General features: G+C 34.8%; 1 protein-coding gene across 1 annotated transcript in view; it reads left to right on the forward strand.

Annotated features, from left to right (window-relative positions):
* Positions 1-16701, forward strand: part of LOC138710422 (uncharacterized) — a 77270-nt gene that overhangs the window by 29586 nt on the left and 30983 nt on the right. The window contains exon 3 of the mRNA XM_069841308.1: positions 13097-13281. Within this exon, the coding sequence (XP_069697409.1) occupies positions 13097-13281 (185 nt within the window). The remainder of the gene's footprint in view (positions 1-13096; positions 13282-16701) is intronic.

Raw genomic sequence — 16701 nt, forward strand, 5'->3', positions numbered from 1 at the left:
TAGAATTATAGCTAACTCTTTAGTCAACATGAAACAAATGATCGAACATCTCATCTCAATGAGATATTTACAAATTTCTCTATTCTTTACTGAGGATTTTATTGAATCAGGATTCTTCGACAGTAAAGTCTAAGCAAATACCTTATTATAATAATACCGGACAGCTAGCAGTTTTACGTGCGAACGACGCTGGTGCTGCTACCTAGGCGGCCGGTGTGGTGATACTCGCGAAACAAGGTGCAATCAACTGCAATGTATATTGTTGCTGGACTAGTTAATAGTTTTATGCGCTATACTGGAGAATTAGCACGGTCACTTTGAACCGTGCCGTTACGTTTAGCACCAAATTTAAGTAAATACACAATGTCACCAACATAAGAACATGACGTTGGTGTGTGGCGTAGTTGGCGGGAGAAATTTTTTCTCTCTCTGTCTACCTCCTTCGTTCTGAACATTATTGAGAGATAGCACCACTGTTAGCGACAATGTGTATTTGCGTAAATATTGCGAGTAAATTATGACGAGTGCCTTAGATGAGAGGCTCGGGACAGAAACAGTTTTGCTGTAGCGCATGCGCGGACCTCTCATGCAGTGGGAGCGTGATCCTTACTTGAATTTATTTTTGCGTGTACTTGCAGATTAAATGATTGAGATCCCTTCTTGCTCCGGTTACAGGCCTTGCATTTACGAAGGTTATGTTATGTTATGTTATGTTATGTTATGTTATGTTATGTTATGTTATGTTATGTTATGTTATGTTATGTTATGTTATGTTATGTTAGCTTAGATTAGGTTAGGCTAGCTTAGATTAGCTTTGGTTAGGTTAGATTAGTTTTGGTTAGGTTAGCTTAGCTTTGGTTAGGTTAGCTTAGGTTAGGTTAAATTAGCTTTGGTTAGGTTAGATTAGTTTTGGTTAGGTTAGCTTAGCTTTGGTTAGGTTAGGTTAGGTTAGCTTTGGTTAGGTTAGGTTAGGTTAGCTTTGGTTAGGTTAGGTTAGGTTAGCTTGATTTGGTTCGTCCATGTAGTAGTTAAAATTATATAATATGACAGTTTTTGATTCGTAATATTGTTAAAAAATAATAGGCCTATAATGAAAGCGGTGAATAATTTCATGGTCCTTAAATTTTTTTTCGTAAAAGGCTAGGTATTTTTCTATGGGCCAGAAATAAAACAGCAACGCCGTCATAATTACGTACTTTACGCTTTGGCGAACATTAACCGGAAATTTACTTTCCGTCATTTTAATTGTATTCCGTGAAACACATCTTTTTTCCTGTTAATTTCCTTGTGATAACCTAGTTTATGATCTTATTACATCTTCATTTTCATTTAATGCATTCAAAAAACCGCCGTTGTACTACATAAAACCTTGAACTTGACTAATGGAGTGAATTATTTAAGAATATAGTCGCGAATTTGACTACCACCATTTCGATTATATTTTGTTTGATACGGCTCGGTACGGCCCGGTGACTAGTGTCCAGCGAGTAGAGTCGACTATCGATATTGGTCTGCCGTGCGTATTATCCAGTTGTTCCACAAATTGCTCCAAATCGTACTTTCGATTTCCGAGGGATCATAAAACGTGAGTCAACAACATTCTTTAGTAGGCCTAATTCCTTCGTCTTTATGTTAACAGAAAAATACAAATTAGCTTTTTTATTTAGACCTAATAAATTAATAGATGTTAACATGTGTTGGAAATTTTAAGGTTTTCTCAAATTAAGTTTTATTGTTGTCCACATGGCTTTATATTATTACAAGCATCAGATTACTATCAATTTTGTCTTTGCAGTTGTCAGCAATGGGTATATAAAGCATTATTGTAAATTCATTCTTAATGTCAGAATTGATTTTGTCTCACTAAACCAAAGAACAAATATGTAACAATTAATTACGGAAAGTAGGGTAAACATTGGTAATTTCGTGATAATTTCGTGAAAATTAATTTAAAATGCAAATGTGTAAATATATTCCTTATTCCGATTTTTTCATCTAAAAGACGATAATTTGCTGTACAAATCTGGAGACATGAAAGATTGGATACGTTCTTGAACAAGTGCCAAAAACCACTTTTACAACTTAAGCTAAAAGGTTGGTTATTTCGTGATAACCTTGGCAATTTCGTGATATTACATTGATAATTTCGTGAGAGGTAGAAGAATTGTGGAAAAATTCATTATAGTCTAATGAAATTCTCATTTATTGTTACAAGACTTCAAACATAGTAATTCCGTCTAATATTGATAGCAAGAAAACATAGAAGTACATATCATCACATAATAAGAATGAAATAAAAGTAAAAATTGAAATTGAAAAGGGATCTTCTTGACCCTGAAAGGGTGAACACTTTTATTACGGACTTTACTATAGCCTATATTACTAGGGTAACTCCAAAAATAATGCATAACTTTTTTGTTTAAAAATTATATATTTATCCTACAGCTTTGCTATTTTCACAGATTGTAGATACATCCTTTAGGAACAAAATATCACTTTTCCACATAATCCCCGTCCCTTTCAACTGCCTTACGTAACCTAGGAACGAGGGCCTGTAGACCAGCACGGTAAAAGTCTGGACCAACACGTCTGAGCCACTCTTTAGCAGCGTGCACAAGAGAGTCATATTTTAACCTCGTTCCGCGAAGGGATCCTTCACAGTTTACCAAAGAGATGGTAATCGTACGGTACCAGTTCAGGACTGTAAGGCGGATGTTTCAGTGTTGTCTATCCGAATTTTCTGATCTGGTCTGTTGTCTTGTGACTGTCATATGGCTGTGCGTTGTCGTGCAATAGCAGAACATCCTGCTTCTCCCGATATCGTCGAACACGACTCAGTCGAGCTTGAAGTTTCTTGAGAGTTGTAACATACGCGTCAGAATTAATGGTGCTTCTGTGTGGCATGATGTCCACAAACAAGAGTCCTTCTGAATCGAAAAGTACAGTTGCCATAACTTTTCCTGCCGAAGGTGTACTTTTGAATTTCTATTTCTTTGGTGAATTTGCATGATGCCTCTCCATTGTCTGCCTCTGTCTCCGGTCCAAAATGGTGGAGCCATGTTTCATCTTCTGTCACAATTCTTGCAACTAAGTCATATAGCACTTACCGGTATCATTGGCACTTAGCATGATAACAAATCAAACAGAAGCTACATTGAACCCATTGCGTCTCCCTTTTCTTTTTTGTTATCACATCTTATCTTCAGATTTCTAAAATTCGTATTGTAATACAATTTTTAAAATAATATAAAATGTAACGCTTAATTCTCAACAAAATTTCGCCTCAAACAGCTAAGATTTCTATCAGTAAAGCTAAGCCTATATGGCGACTACAGCTGTATCTAAAATTCCAAAAACATTTCCTAAAATGTTATTAAGATATAATAAATCTTTGTACAAAATATCATATGCTTACCTTTAGTAATAAGCCTGTAATATAATTACAAACATCCACAAAATTTGTACGCCTGAGAAGTCGACGCTAACTTGCTCTCTCCAAACATAAAAGCTCACTGAAGCAGCTACAATAGTCACACAAAGCGTAGCTGTATGTTTCTGGAAACTGGATAACATATGCAATCCCTTGGCGGAAATTTGAATCTCGTAACACCATTGGTTAGTTTAAGAAAGAGCAAAGAAAAAGTATCACGAAATAACCACTGCCACGAAATGACCAATGTTTACCCTATGCAATATTTCTCAATAATATGCAGCTTTGATATAAAATAATAATATTACATTAAATATTATTCAATATTTCTTAAGTTTTTCATATATTATTCCACATCAGTAACTCACGTTTTAAACAATAGTCCGAATTCCGCTATGTTAATATTTGTATATGTGGACGTAATTCCATCCCGCTCCGCTAGATGTCAGGTCGCGATATTTCGCACTCACGTCAATGCTGCTAATATACAGCTGTCCGGTATTATTATAGTAAGGTATTTGGTCTAAGGAACAGTTCACGTCTTTGCGATAATGTGCGTACATTCTTGCAGCCAGTCGTCAAGGTTTCAGCTAGGTATTACGTGGTGTAGTTATGGTAATGATTAGGAGATTATTTCCTCTTTTCTGTGTTTCATGCTCTTGTAGTTAGTACATAGTGAAATTTTTGTGAAAGACTCAAACATAAAATCGTACTTCGATATACCGAGAAATAACACAAAATAATGCCCCGGAAAGTATAAATATTTCTTAGAATCTGGACACAAAACTACTAGTGCCAATTATATTTAAGTTCGCGTAAAATTGTAGCGGACAGAAGAGGAATTTGTTACTGAATATGAAAGGACAGTAGAGAACATCTGTAAATGTTTATTCCTTCTTTCCGAGCGTGGTGAGTAATGATCTTGATATCACATATTATTAAGAACCTGAACGTGTTTGCAAAACAGTATGGCAAAAATTAAGTCTGTAAGTTGTATTAAAAGTGTTGACATCTTACCTTAACGTCATATTGTATGAACATTTTTAAAAGGTAATTAGCGTTTAGTTTTGCCGTCAGCATGATCATTCTGAAACAAACGATGTTTCATACTTGACAAGCTACTTGAGTTGAATATATTTTATGAAAAGATATATAAAAGGATCGTTGTGATTACAAGCGTATCCTCTTCTCAACAGTGTGATGTGCTTTTCAGCTTTATCCTCAAATACATTCCAGTCTTCAACAGAGGAAATTTTCCTCAAAATATGTGATTAGTTCTCAGCCAATAAATTAATATTAAATTGTAAAAAGACTAACATAATCCAATTTAAATCATGCCGTAATTCAATCTCGCAAATTTCAAGCACAATAATTAATAGGACCCTTAGAGAAACGACATCAACCAAATTTCTTGGCTTACAAATCGATAAATAATAGGCTATATTAAATTGAAAAAATCATATTAAAGAAATCACTACCGAACTAAATTCAGCATGTTTTGCTATTAGATCTATACAAGAGATTGTAAATATCAATAGCTTAAAAACAATCTGTGCATACTTCTACTCAATAATGAGTTTTGGAATAATAAAGGGTTGTTTCCGATCTCTGATAACGAATTTGAATGACATCATGTGCGTCAGGAGTTACACAACAGCTAAACTGTGGCGCGAGGTGACAGACCAGTAGTGAGTATCTCATAGTAGAACGCACGGCGATTCACAGCAGAAATTCCCAAGAAAATCGAGTCTTTTTGGAAGGGGTACATAGCAACCCTTTCCGAGCCAAGTGCAGTTAAGTGAAAATAAAAGAGGCCTGCAATAAACGAGATTTCGTTATTTCCAAGAAAGGCATCTTCTGTGCACTTAATAAGATTGGTAAAGCTCGAAGGGAATTAATTTTCATCATGTCGTGAGGTGACTTGTGACGGGGGGGTGGATTTGCTTGCCTTTTCCACTCTGGAATTAATCCCACCCGAGCTTTGCCGGTCTTATTATGTACACACAAGATGCCTTTCTTGGAAATAAGGAAACCACGTTTTTTGCAGGCTCCTATGATTTTCACGTAACTGTACTTGCCATCGGAAAGAGTTGTTATCTACCTCTCCCAAAAAGGCTCGATTTTCTTGGGCATTGCTACTGTGATACACCGTGAACTCTGATTATGAAATCACTCACTACTGGTTTGTCACCTCTCGCCGCAATTCAGCTGTCGGTATGATTCCTGACGCACATGACTTCATTCACATTCGTTATCAGAGATCGGAAACAACCCTGTATTCTGGGAAAATTCTACAGATAGTAACAGTATGTTTGTACTACAAAAAAGAGTGATTAGAATAATAGTAGGTGCCAAATGTAAGGAATAGTGTAGGACCATTAAAAAACTATAAATGCGCATGTCTTGTCAGCATATTTTCTCATTATTAAACTTCCTCGTATGTAATTGTGAAAATTTTGTAACTAATGCAACAGTTCATAGTATAAACACTAGTCAAAAACAAATTCCATACTCCATCTGCAAGTTTATCGTGCTATCAAAAAGGAGTGCGTTATATGGCAGTAAAATTTTTAATAGCCTCCATATGGATATAAAAAATCAAACTCAAAACATAAGATTATTTAGGGCCAAATTACAGAAGTACCTAATTTCTCACGCCTTCTATTCTGTAGATGATTTATGTCATTCAATAATGCTGCATGAATATTTTGTCTTGTATGAACTATCAATATTAACCCCTTGTATTGTACTAGTATACAGGGGTGCAATCGTGTCGGGGTGAGCCGAGGCGCAGCGCTGCTATTTTTTCTTGCAACTTTACTTTACTTTATAAAATAATTTATTGTCTTACTTGCCTCTTACTCAACTTCGTATTTTGTAAGTATGGAGTAGTAGTAAATAATAGCAAAGTTACCAATAAGAAATAATAATAATAATAATAATAATAATAATAATAATAATTTTATTTATTTATTTATATTTAATATGCTGTACAACAGCCAATGGCCAATTAATTACAGTTCAGCACAAGGAATATAACAAAAACATAATACAAAAATAATGATTACACATAAATACAATTGAAGAATCCACTGCAAGAATGATGGATGTCACTTTCTTGTCGAAAATGAACCAAGACTGTCAATGTATAGCTTAAGACATATAGAATGTACATAGAGAGTTTTATATGGCATTAACACTGATAGTCATTGTCCAGTAATGATCGGAAAATCACAGTTAAGCTTTGAGAGCTAAGCATTTCAGACTTTCAATTGCTTCTCCTGCAAAATGTATTCCAAAGGACATCCATCATTCTTGCAGTGGACTCTTCAATTACATTTAATGACAATAATTGCGATGAATGGATAAATAATGGTTGCCTTTAAAATACATAACTATGTGACAATGATAATTGAGTATAATGCCTAAAAGAATACATAAATGATAAATCATTGCTAAGAGCAAACTAAGTCTATACATTGAAGGGAAGCCATGCATGTTGACATTTTTAATGCATCTGGAGACTGGTGAAAGAAATTTCGAATTTCTAATATAGAAAAGTTTGTGGGCTCTCATATCTTTTGTTGGAATACGTAAGGTAATATTGTTTAAGAAAGAGTCACAGGATATATCACCTTTGGGGACTTAACAAAAGAACAGATAATCTTTCTAGCTCATGGCGTCTAGCATATAGATTTCGACAATTAAAATATTCACATTTTCTCTCATAACTGTACCCGGAATTAATGGGCAGAAATCTGAGTGAACATAAAGATATACATTTTCTTTGTATATTTTCTAATTTAGCCGAGTCTGTAGTTGTAATCGAGTTCCAAGCTACAGATGCATATTCGAGTTTCGATCGCACCAATGTATAGTAAAGCATGAAAAGAGAATCGGACATGGAAAAAGAAGTTATTGACCACAGTCTACTATATACAGTCGCGAAGCTTGAGGTGTTTTTTGCAAATCTCGTGATAAAGCGCTCCAAGCGGTTAGCAACTAGAAACAATAGACTGTCCATGGTCGACTTTGGACTGTGTCGTATTTCTATCGAGTGTTCGCTCGTTGCGTATTTCACATTGATGCTTGTGAAATGTTCGTTATTGGTTGTAATGAAAATGTTAATGGCTAAAATATAATATAATAATTGTAATAATAATATGGGACAAGGACGAGACGTTTGTAGTGCTATAAATTGTAGCAACAGTAAGAGAAAGAGGCCAGAGTTATCCTTTGTCCGATTTCCGAAAGATTTAGAAAGGTTCCTGGGTTTCCACAAGAATGCTGTGCAGAAACAAAACTCTTAATTCTGAAGTTCTTTGTGAGTGTTAGAATACATTATATCCTTAAATTTCACAATGAAATGTTTCAGTCTAACCGAAAGGACATTAGATACCGGTTAAAATTCCGTCACTTAGGCTGCTAAATTTCCAGAGGTCTACTTATTTTTTTATTTATTTATTTTTTTTCAGAGGATATATTTTTAATTGTAGCTATTAATTTTGTTATTATTTTTATGTGTTTACTAAAGACGTAGAAAAATTAAGTTCGTTTTAATGAAATTTATTGATCACGTTTTATTTTCAATTCTGGTATGATTATTATTGCTTAACCTCATCCCACTTTAACTACGTAAGCCTACACTACAAGTACCGGTACGTGTAAGTTACTCCATTAATTCATATTTCCATTATTATTGTTGTAAAGGGAAATGCAAATTAATATTTATTGGTTTCATAGTTAATTATCGCTATAATCTTGAATGAGTGAAGCTGTTATAGTAAATTTCAGTTCGTTTTGCACAAACAAAAATTATATTACTTATTTCTTGCAGGTATCTTCGAGTTTATGGTGGAATTTAATATACTTCATTGAAATAATAAATTAACTTTATGCATTTAATATTTCAGTAATGGAAGGAAGGTGTTAATTTTTCCAAAAGAACACAACGAAAGTGTAACATAGTTTGTCGTCTGCTAGGAGAGAGATCTGCGATACATTAGCTTTGGATGAGGCGATAGTAGCGATCCTAGTGGTGGGCAACTAACCATGTTTGCATTTTTACTACATATTGAGCTTCGCGACTGTATATAGTAGACTGTGTTATTGACCGTATTATTCCTAACATTCTGATTGCGTGATTATAAATGTAATCAACGTGACTATGAAAATACAATTTACTGTCAATGAATATTCCCAAATCTTTTACGCAATCCGTTCTGTTAATTAGAACATTATTTAGATAATAATTAAATTTCAGTGGAGAAGTTTTTCTAGAAAAGGTTATTACATTAGTTTTGGATACGTTAATTTTCATACCATTGTCTTCCGATCATTTAGCGACTGAATTAATGTCACAGTGAAGTGATTGACAGTCAGTACTAACAGGACCTTGGAGGTTAAGTTATTGCCGTTCTCTGCTGAATCAGTAAATTTTCAAGACAGAGACTTATTGAAATTGGAGACTGAACGATAGTGTCTTGACTATAAATTGATCGTGGTGGTGGTGGTGGTGATGATCTCAGGAGTATCAATTTAGTCACAACTGGAACAAATCATAGAGAAAACAGGACAAATGATCAACCAGAACTTTTCATAGTGTGTGCTTACGGTTTTCAGCGTTACTTCCTTTCGGCCATGGAAGTTCGTAACACAAAAGTATTGAAGTTACTTTTCTGCAAATGTTGACTGTATTTTATTTGAATACAAATGTATTATTATGCAAAAGGGAATTTTTGCAAAGGAATGAAAAAAAAGAAGGGCTTTATAATAACAAAGGTGACTATGAACGAGAAAGAGCAATTTATGTGGCCTCGCAGCAACTGTTAGATTTATCGCTCTTCGATTGCTTTGAACATCAGTCTCAAACTGTAGCATACACAGAAAAAGTAATGTAAATGAAAATAATATTTCTCCTAACAACAACATTGTTTTAAATATATTTTATTACTAGATGGAGACGTAACGTCTATAACAGTTTTCTTCTCTAGAAAGTGACGATGTTCTTAAATTAATTTATAGCTTCATTGCAAGAAAATTCCTTGGTCAACACACAACAATATTCGTTCCAGGTCATTATGTGCGAAGCAAAATGTCCGAAGTGTAAAATGTCCACTACAAAAATGTCCAAAGTGCAAAATGTCCAAAGTGTAAAAAGTCCAAACCAATAATGTTCAAAGTGCAAAATGTCCAAAGCAATAGTGTCGAACACAAAACTCTCTAGAGAAATATGTATTATTATTTAAGCAAAATATTCAATGTGTAAAATGTCCAAAGTGCAAAATGTCCAAAGTGCAAAATGTCCAAAGCTGTAGTGTTCATCACAAAACTCTTCGAAGAAAAATATATTATTCTCCAAGAAAAATGTCCAGTGTGTAAAATGTCCAAAGCAATAATGTCCAATACAAAATGTCCAAAGTGTAAAATGTCCAAAACAAAAATGGCCGAAGTACAAAATGTCCTAATTGCAAAATGTCCAATACGAAAATGTCCAAAGTGCAAAATGTCCAATATAAAATGTCCAAAACAATAATGTCCAAAGTTTAAAATGTCCAAAGTGTAAAATGTCCAAACCAATAATATCCAAAGCAGTAGTGTCCAACACAAAACTCTCTGAAGAAAAATGTATTATTCTTTAAGCGATATACAGTATCCAATGTGTAAAATGTCCAATACAAAAATGTCCAAAGTGCAAAATGTCCAATGTATAAAATGTGCAATACAAAAATGTTCAACGTGCAAAATGTCCAAAGCAATAGTGTTCATCACAAAACTCTCCGAAGAAAAATATATTATTCTTTAAGCAAAATGTCCAATGTGTAAAATGTCCAATACAAAAATGTCCAAAGTGTAAAATGTCCAATACAAAAACGTCCAAAGTGTAAAATGTCCAATACAAAAATTCCAAAGTGCAAAATGTCCAATGTGTAAAATGTCCAAAGTGCAAAATGTCCAAAGCAATAGTGTCCAACACAAAACTCTGAAGAAAATGTATTATTCTTTAAGCGAAATATCCAATGTGTAAAATGTCCAAAGCAATAATGTCCAATACAAAAATGTCCAATGTGCAAAATGTCCAAAGCAATAGTGTTCATCACAAAACACTCCGAAGAAAAATATATTATTCTTTAAGCAAAATGTCCAATGAGTAAAATGCTGCGAGAGGTTTCTGTTCTAGCTGCATTTACAGTATTCCCTTCATGCAAATGTGCCTCAGTCCCATCGTATAAAATAGTTATTAGCTCAATTATCAATTGTGCAGCGCGCATTGCATTCATTCCCTTTATACTACGCCAGTAAATGTTGTTATAATGAGAATATTTGTGATATAAAATAATATCTACGGTATTGATTGACTTTTCTGAGACAATTATTTGAGCCAACACTGCTAACCTTACACTGTCAAGAGTCAAGAGTCAACAAATACTGTTAAAAATTTAAAATGTGTAACTGCAACTGTTTTCCGAGAATTAAAAATTAATTTTTTCCATTGTTGAAAAATTGCCTCAGAAATTTCATTCACAGCTGGTCTTATATTTTTGTTGGTGGTATTTAGGTAGTATACCGTAAATTTTCGTATCGAACATTTTTGCTTTGGAAGTAGCTTTATATATTTGGATATTTTTGTTTTGTATTTATTATTATGACCCCATTTAATGATAGGCTACTTAATCAGTCGTGAATGGTTCACCCTAGTATGTAACATGAATTACTTCTTAAGTTTGTTTATTTGGACCATTTTCGTTTGGACGTTTTTATTTTGGACATTTTACACTTTGGACGTTTATGCTTTGGAAAATTTTCAGTTTGGACATTTTTGGTTTGGACATATTTGTATTGAACTTTTTTGTGTTTGGACATTTTACCCTTTGGAAATTTTTGCTTCGAACATTTTCATTTGGACATCTTTGGTTTGGACATATTTGTGTTTGGACATTTTATATTTTGAACATTTTTCAGTTTGGACATATTTGTGTTGGGCATTTTTGCTTTGGAGATTTTCATTTGGGCATTTTTGTGTTTGGATATTTTTGATTAGGACATTTTTGTATTTGGACATTTTACTTTTGGGCATTTTTGTGTTTGGTCATTTTAGCTTCGGACATTTTTGTGTTTGGACATTTTGGTTTTGGATATCTTTATATTGGATATTTTTGTTTAGGGACATTTTACACTTTGGACATTTTTGCCTCGGACATTTGTATTTGGACATTATGACTGTGGCTCACAATATTAGCCTATGCCTTGTTCACGCATTGATCAAAGACCTGTACAGTATTCACATGTTTGAGTTTATAAAACATCCTTCCACATGTGCAGCTTGCCAGTTGCAGTAGTATGGTTGTAAACCGCTAATTAATGTTACAGAATCCACCAAACGTGTAGCTGAAAACTTACTCGTTTCATTATGGAGAAAAGATACTTTCTTCTTAAAGGGTAGAAAAGCTAGGCCTACATATTAAAGCCAAGTATAATTTTCGCATTATAAAATTTATGGCTGTAGAAATTACTGACAGCCTTCGCCACTTACCAATTAATGTCAACGATATTGGAACCATTAATCCACGTAACATCCGTAAACAACTTCGTGTCACTTCTTATAATCAATGAAGCGTATTACCTGGGAAAGGTAAAGGAATTACATTCTACTCTCACTGGAAAAAAGGTAACACCTGGATTAGCAATAAGAAAGGTCTATCTTGTGGCCAATGGACCGAGGCCATTAAAATGAGCACCAATGTCATCGCAGTTACATCTCTCTCCCCGGTAGAAGCCTTAGCAATACCCATTGCAGGAGATGCAATGAGGATGAAACGTTACCACACGTGCTAAGTTTCTGCCCTCAGGGCGAATTACTGCGAATTGACAGACATAACACAGCCCGCTCAATAATTGCTAACAGATTAAGGGAACATGGTGAATACGAAGTATATGAGGAAGTTCAATGTCTTTCTACGGAAGGATCTACACGGCGTGCTGACATCATAATAATTGACCGAGATAAAAAAAAAACTGGTCTCATTCTTGACCCCACTGTAAGGTTTGAAATTAATGAAGATCAACCAAAGCAGGTACATGAAGAGAAACGCGCTATTTACCTTCCATGCCGTGATGATCACAGTCATAAATATAATATTCAAGATTGGAATGTCATTGGACTTACGTTTGGTGCGCGAGGAACAATTCCCAAATTTACATTGGAGATCCTCAGAAAATTAAAGTTTCCTGATAAGACTCTTCAGACAATTGCATCAACCATTTTAAAATCTTCATTGAACATCATCAATCACCATCTCTATTCATCTTTATAATATTCAATGTATATTATTTATTTTCAATAAATTTTTATCGTTTTGATAGCTACCAAATCTTGTCACAGAATATTCTTTTTTAAAATTTCATTATGTATTTTTTAACATTAATTTACATTTTCTTTTTTGTTCATTTGAATTGATTAGGATGCCGATATTTTAAATCCAAGATTTGGACGGCTATCATTTCGATGATATTCTCTCTTGTAGACAAAATGGGAAATTTCTACTTGTACAGAAGTCTATAAAATATTAATTTCAATATATTATACATCTTGATGGTGATATGTTTAAAACTAACGTTAATGTTAAAAGTTTATTAGTATAATGATGAACTCTAATTTGTCAACAGGAAGAAAACAGTTTAAGTCATCATCCGCATACATCTGCAATGTCTTGTCCAACAAAACAAGCGAAAGATGCTGGTCAAGGAGCAGGTCACAGCTCAACAACTGCCAAGACCTCCATCACTGTGTACGAGCCGACCGGCAAGGCCGGCCGTGTGAATGTCACAGACTGTAATCGTGAAACGCTCAGGCAAGCATAACTTGAACAAAAATTTTACACACACACACGCACACACACGCGCACTCACGCACGCACGCACACACACGCACACACACGCACACACATTTAATAATACATTATGCAACGAGCCTATAATGAAGGTAATTAAGAAGCGAGTATGGATATTTATGAAACGAGCGCAAGCGAGTTTTATAATTTTCATACGAGCTTCTTAATTACCATTATAGGCGAGTTTCATACGACTTTTTATGCTCTACCATATTTCTAACTTGATATTATTAATTTTAATTGTATCTGACCTTCAGCAATGTTCCGTATGTTGTGAGATGTGCGCAGACGCGAAAGTATTGATTTTTTCCGAGGAACAAATGTCCATATTAACCTTGCTAGGCCATAAGAACCTACAGAGGTAACATTGAAATTAAATTAGACATTGAAAAACGAGATGACAAATTGAATTTATTTGAATATTATTTACAATTAACGCTAATTATTATAGTAACAGAACATAACCTTCTGCGACTGTATTGGATTTCCAGCCTCCGTGACTTTTCGCTAATTCTCTTTCGATTACATATCCGAGAATAATCGATACTTGCGGTTTTATAACGGTAGAAAGGTGACCTGTCATTGGCTGAACAGTTGTAACCTGAGTCGTCATTGGCTGAAAGACCTGACCTTTAATGAGTAGGTGTACTTTAATGACATGCATTAAAGGTCTGCTACCAGGCGTATAATTACTACGTTTCGGCATGGTCGAGCATAAAATATATACTGTAATTATGGTTGCCACCCGTTCCCGATTTTTATTGTCAACACACTAACTGTTGGAACGCTAAAATGTCGTGATTTTTTTTAAGTTCTGTATTAAGTATCGGTATTGTATTTATGACATCAGTCCGGCAGAACGGAAAACACCCTCATTCCCGTTATCTTTGTACTGAAGAAATATGACGCAATAATGCAAGACCCGAACTTTGTGTCTGACAAGCGATGCATTGTATTGTTATGTAAGTTATGTTACATAGGTTCCAATTTATCGGCGTTGAAATGTGAGAGTGATAGCTTGCATTTGTTCTCGAGAAGGTACGTCTTCCTATTTGGTACGATCTTTACCGATGACTATGGCAGTGAAAATGGAAGTACAGTCGAAGTAATATATTTATTAGAAAGAAAAAATGACAGGCTTAAACACTTCTTCATGCAGGACAGCTGTACCTGTACGGAAACTTTGCATCATGCTATCTTTATTATTCCACTCACTGTTTTCCCCTGCATGCCTTTAGAACGAACCTAACCATTATCTGTCTCTAATAATTTAAATAATGACATAGTATGTACACCTCAAATATTTCATGACACTCGATGCAGAAGAGCGTGTGATCACTAAACATCCATACCCATTTAAGAACGAATAATTTTCCAGGTGCCCGCGACGTTCACAGCGTGCTACCCGAGCTATTACAGACTTCGACTATAAATGTGGAAAGGTCGTTGACAAAGACTTGTGATCGGTCTCTCTGCCTGGTCAGACTGCCGTATTGTTTTTTGAAACCTTGTCGCAACCTTACCCAAAAATATACGTCAGCAAAAAGTTCAGTTTTTTATTACTATAGTGAGGGTCACATAAGAACAGTTCCTAAACAGCAAATATTGCCGTCTTGTCAATGTTGCCAATTGTTACCAGATATCACACGATCCTACGTACTAAATGACCTTATTCATTTACAGTATTTTATGTTGAAAGGTTATTCTAAATAATTCAATAATTTGTAACATATTTTCGTAGGCGAACTATACGGGAAAGGGATCAACATGTCAAGAATTTTGTCTGGCAATACGAAATTCATTGGTTTGACTAAACAATTGACTCACGAGGTCTACCCTAAAAAGGTATTTTGTTTGACCACATGAAATTATTAGTACCAACTCCAAAAACTTACCTGATTATAGTTTTTAATTATAACCACAACCCAACACATAAAATAACTATAATGTATTAATATTAATACTGATATTAATTAATTATTAGTATGTTCAAATTTCACTAGCTTCCAGTAACCTGCTCAGAAATCTAGTACAATTTTATTTTCATTATATTGTCAATATTTGTCTCAGCTACCAACATATCAGTTTCAAAATCACTACCAGTTGTAGTATTTGTCAGTATCGAAATTCGAAACGAAGTTGACAAAAGAAAATTCAATCTGCAAACTAGAAAATCACCACAATCCACTAGCATATGTAGTAATGGGGGAAAAATGGTTAGGTTTCACCCTTAGGGTATGAAGTAAGCTGACCCGGACTATAGTATAGATCTCGGTTTACGTGCATTGCCTTTATCTTTTGGTTTTATGAAAGGTAATCTCCATCCATCATAAGAAAAAAAGCAATGTAAACAAATCTTAGCATGCAGGCTTTCACGGCCGGTGTCTAGTTGAAACGGAGTTTCCGGGCTAAGATGCCGTGGTCTACTGGTGCAGATGTTCCCAGACGTTTCGTCTACTACTGCGGCAGACATCTTCAGTGGTTAGGTCGAAGTCTCCTGCTAGGGGTACCTGTAGCAACTGATAACCTGACTGGTCTAATGTTCTGCCGAAAAACATTTCCTTATGGAATCCACATTCATCTGCATTAAATACATGATCATCATTGTACGTATCCATAAGTGACGTGTATTCACGTCTGAAAGTTTGGATTGATTGTTCAAGAGCTGTCTTTTCGTGTACCTGACGCTTTGTTTCATATTATATTTTTCGGCTGACAATCTTATAATGAAATTTTTAAAGCGATGTAACCAGGAAGGACTTGCGTTGTAGTATTTTTGTTTATTCCTAATAAATCGCGAGCAATTCTTTTTATGTTACCGGTACTTTCTTTTATAATTTAATTTGATAACCGACGGAGACAAAATTCCCCAAATGTTCTTCGGTGCACTTATTTCATTTTATTCATAACATCGTTTTGTTGTTCGACAGCTTGCTTCATTTTGTAGAGTTGACTTTCGTGTGTTAGCCATGTGAATTTGTTTCGTACTGCTTCATGACCTGGTTAAGCTTTTTATTTTTGTTGATCGGTGATCCAATACACTATTATCTTACATTTTTCTTCAAAGTCAATGACTTGGAATGTTTTGGAAGGGGACGGAGGATATAGAGAACCGGAGTTTTGTGAAGTATGTACTTTATTCCTCTTGTGACGTAGTATTTTTTTCAGTCTCGCGTTCATTGCCGCCCTCACATAAGCCCGCCATTGGTACCTATCCTGAGCAAGATTAATCCAGTCTCTACCATCATATCCTACCTCCCTCAAATCCATTTTAATATTATCTTCCCATCTACGTCTCGGCCTCCCCAAAGGTCTTTTTCCCTCCGGCCTCCCAACTAACACTCTATATGCATTTCTGGATTCGCCTATATGTGCTACATG

The sequence above is a fragment of the Periplaneta americana genome, chromosome 12 (genome assembly GCF_040183065.1).
Source record: "Periplaneta americana isolate PAMFEO1 chromosome 12, P.americana_PAMFEO1_priV1, whole genome shotgun sequence".
NCBI classification, from domain to species: Eukaryota; Metazoa; Arthropoda; class Insecta; order Blattodea; family Blattidae; genus Periplaneta; species Periplaneta americana.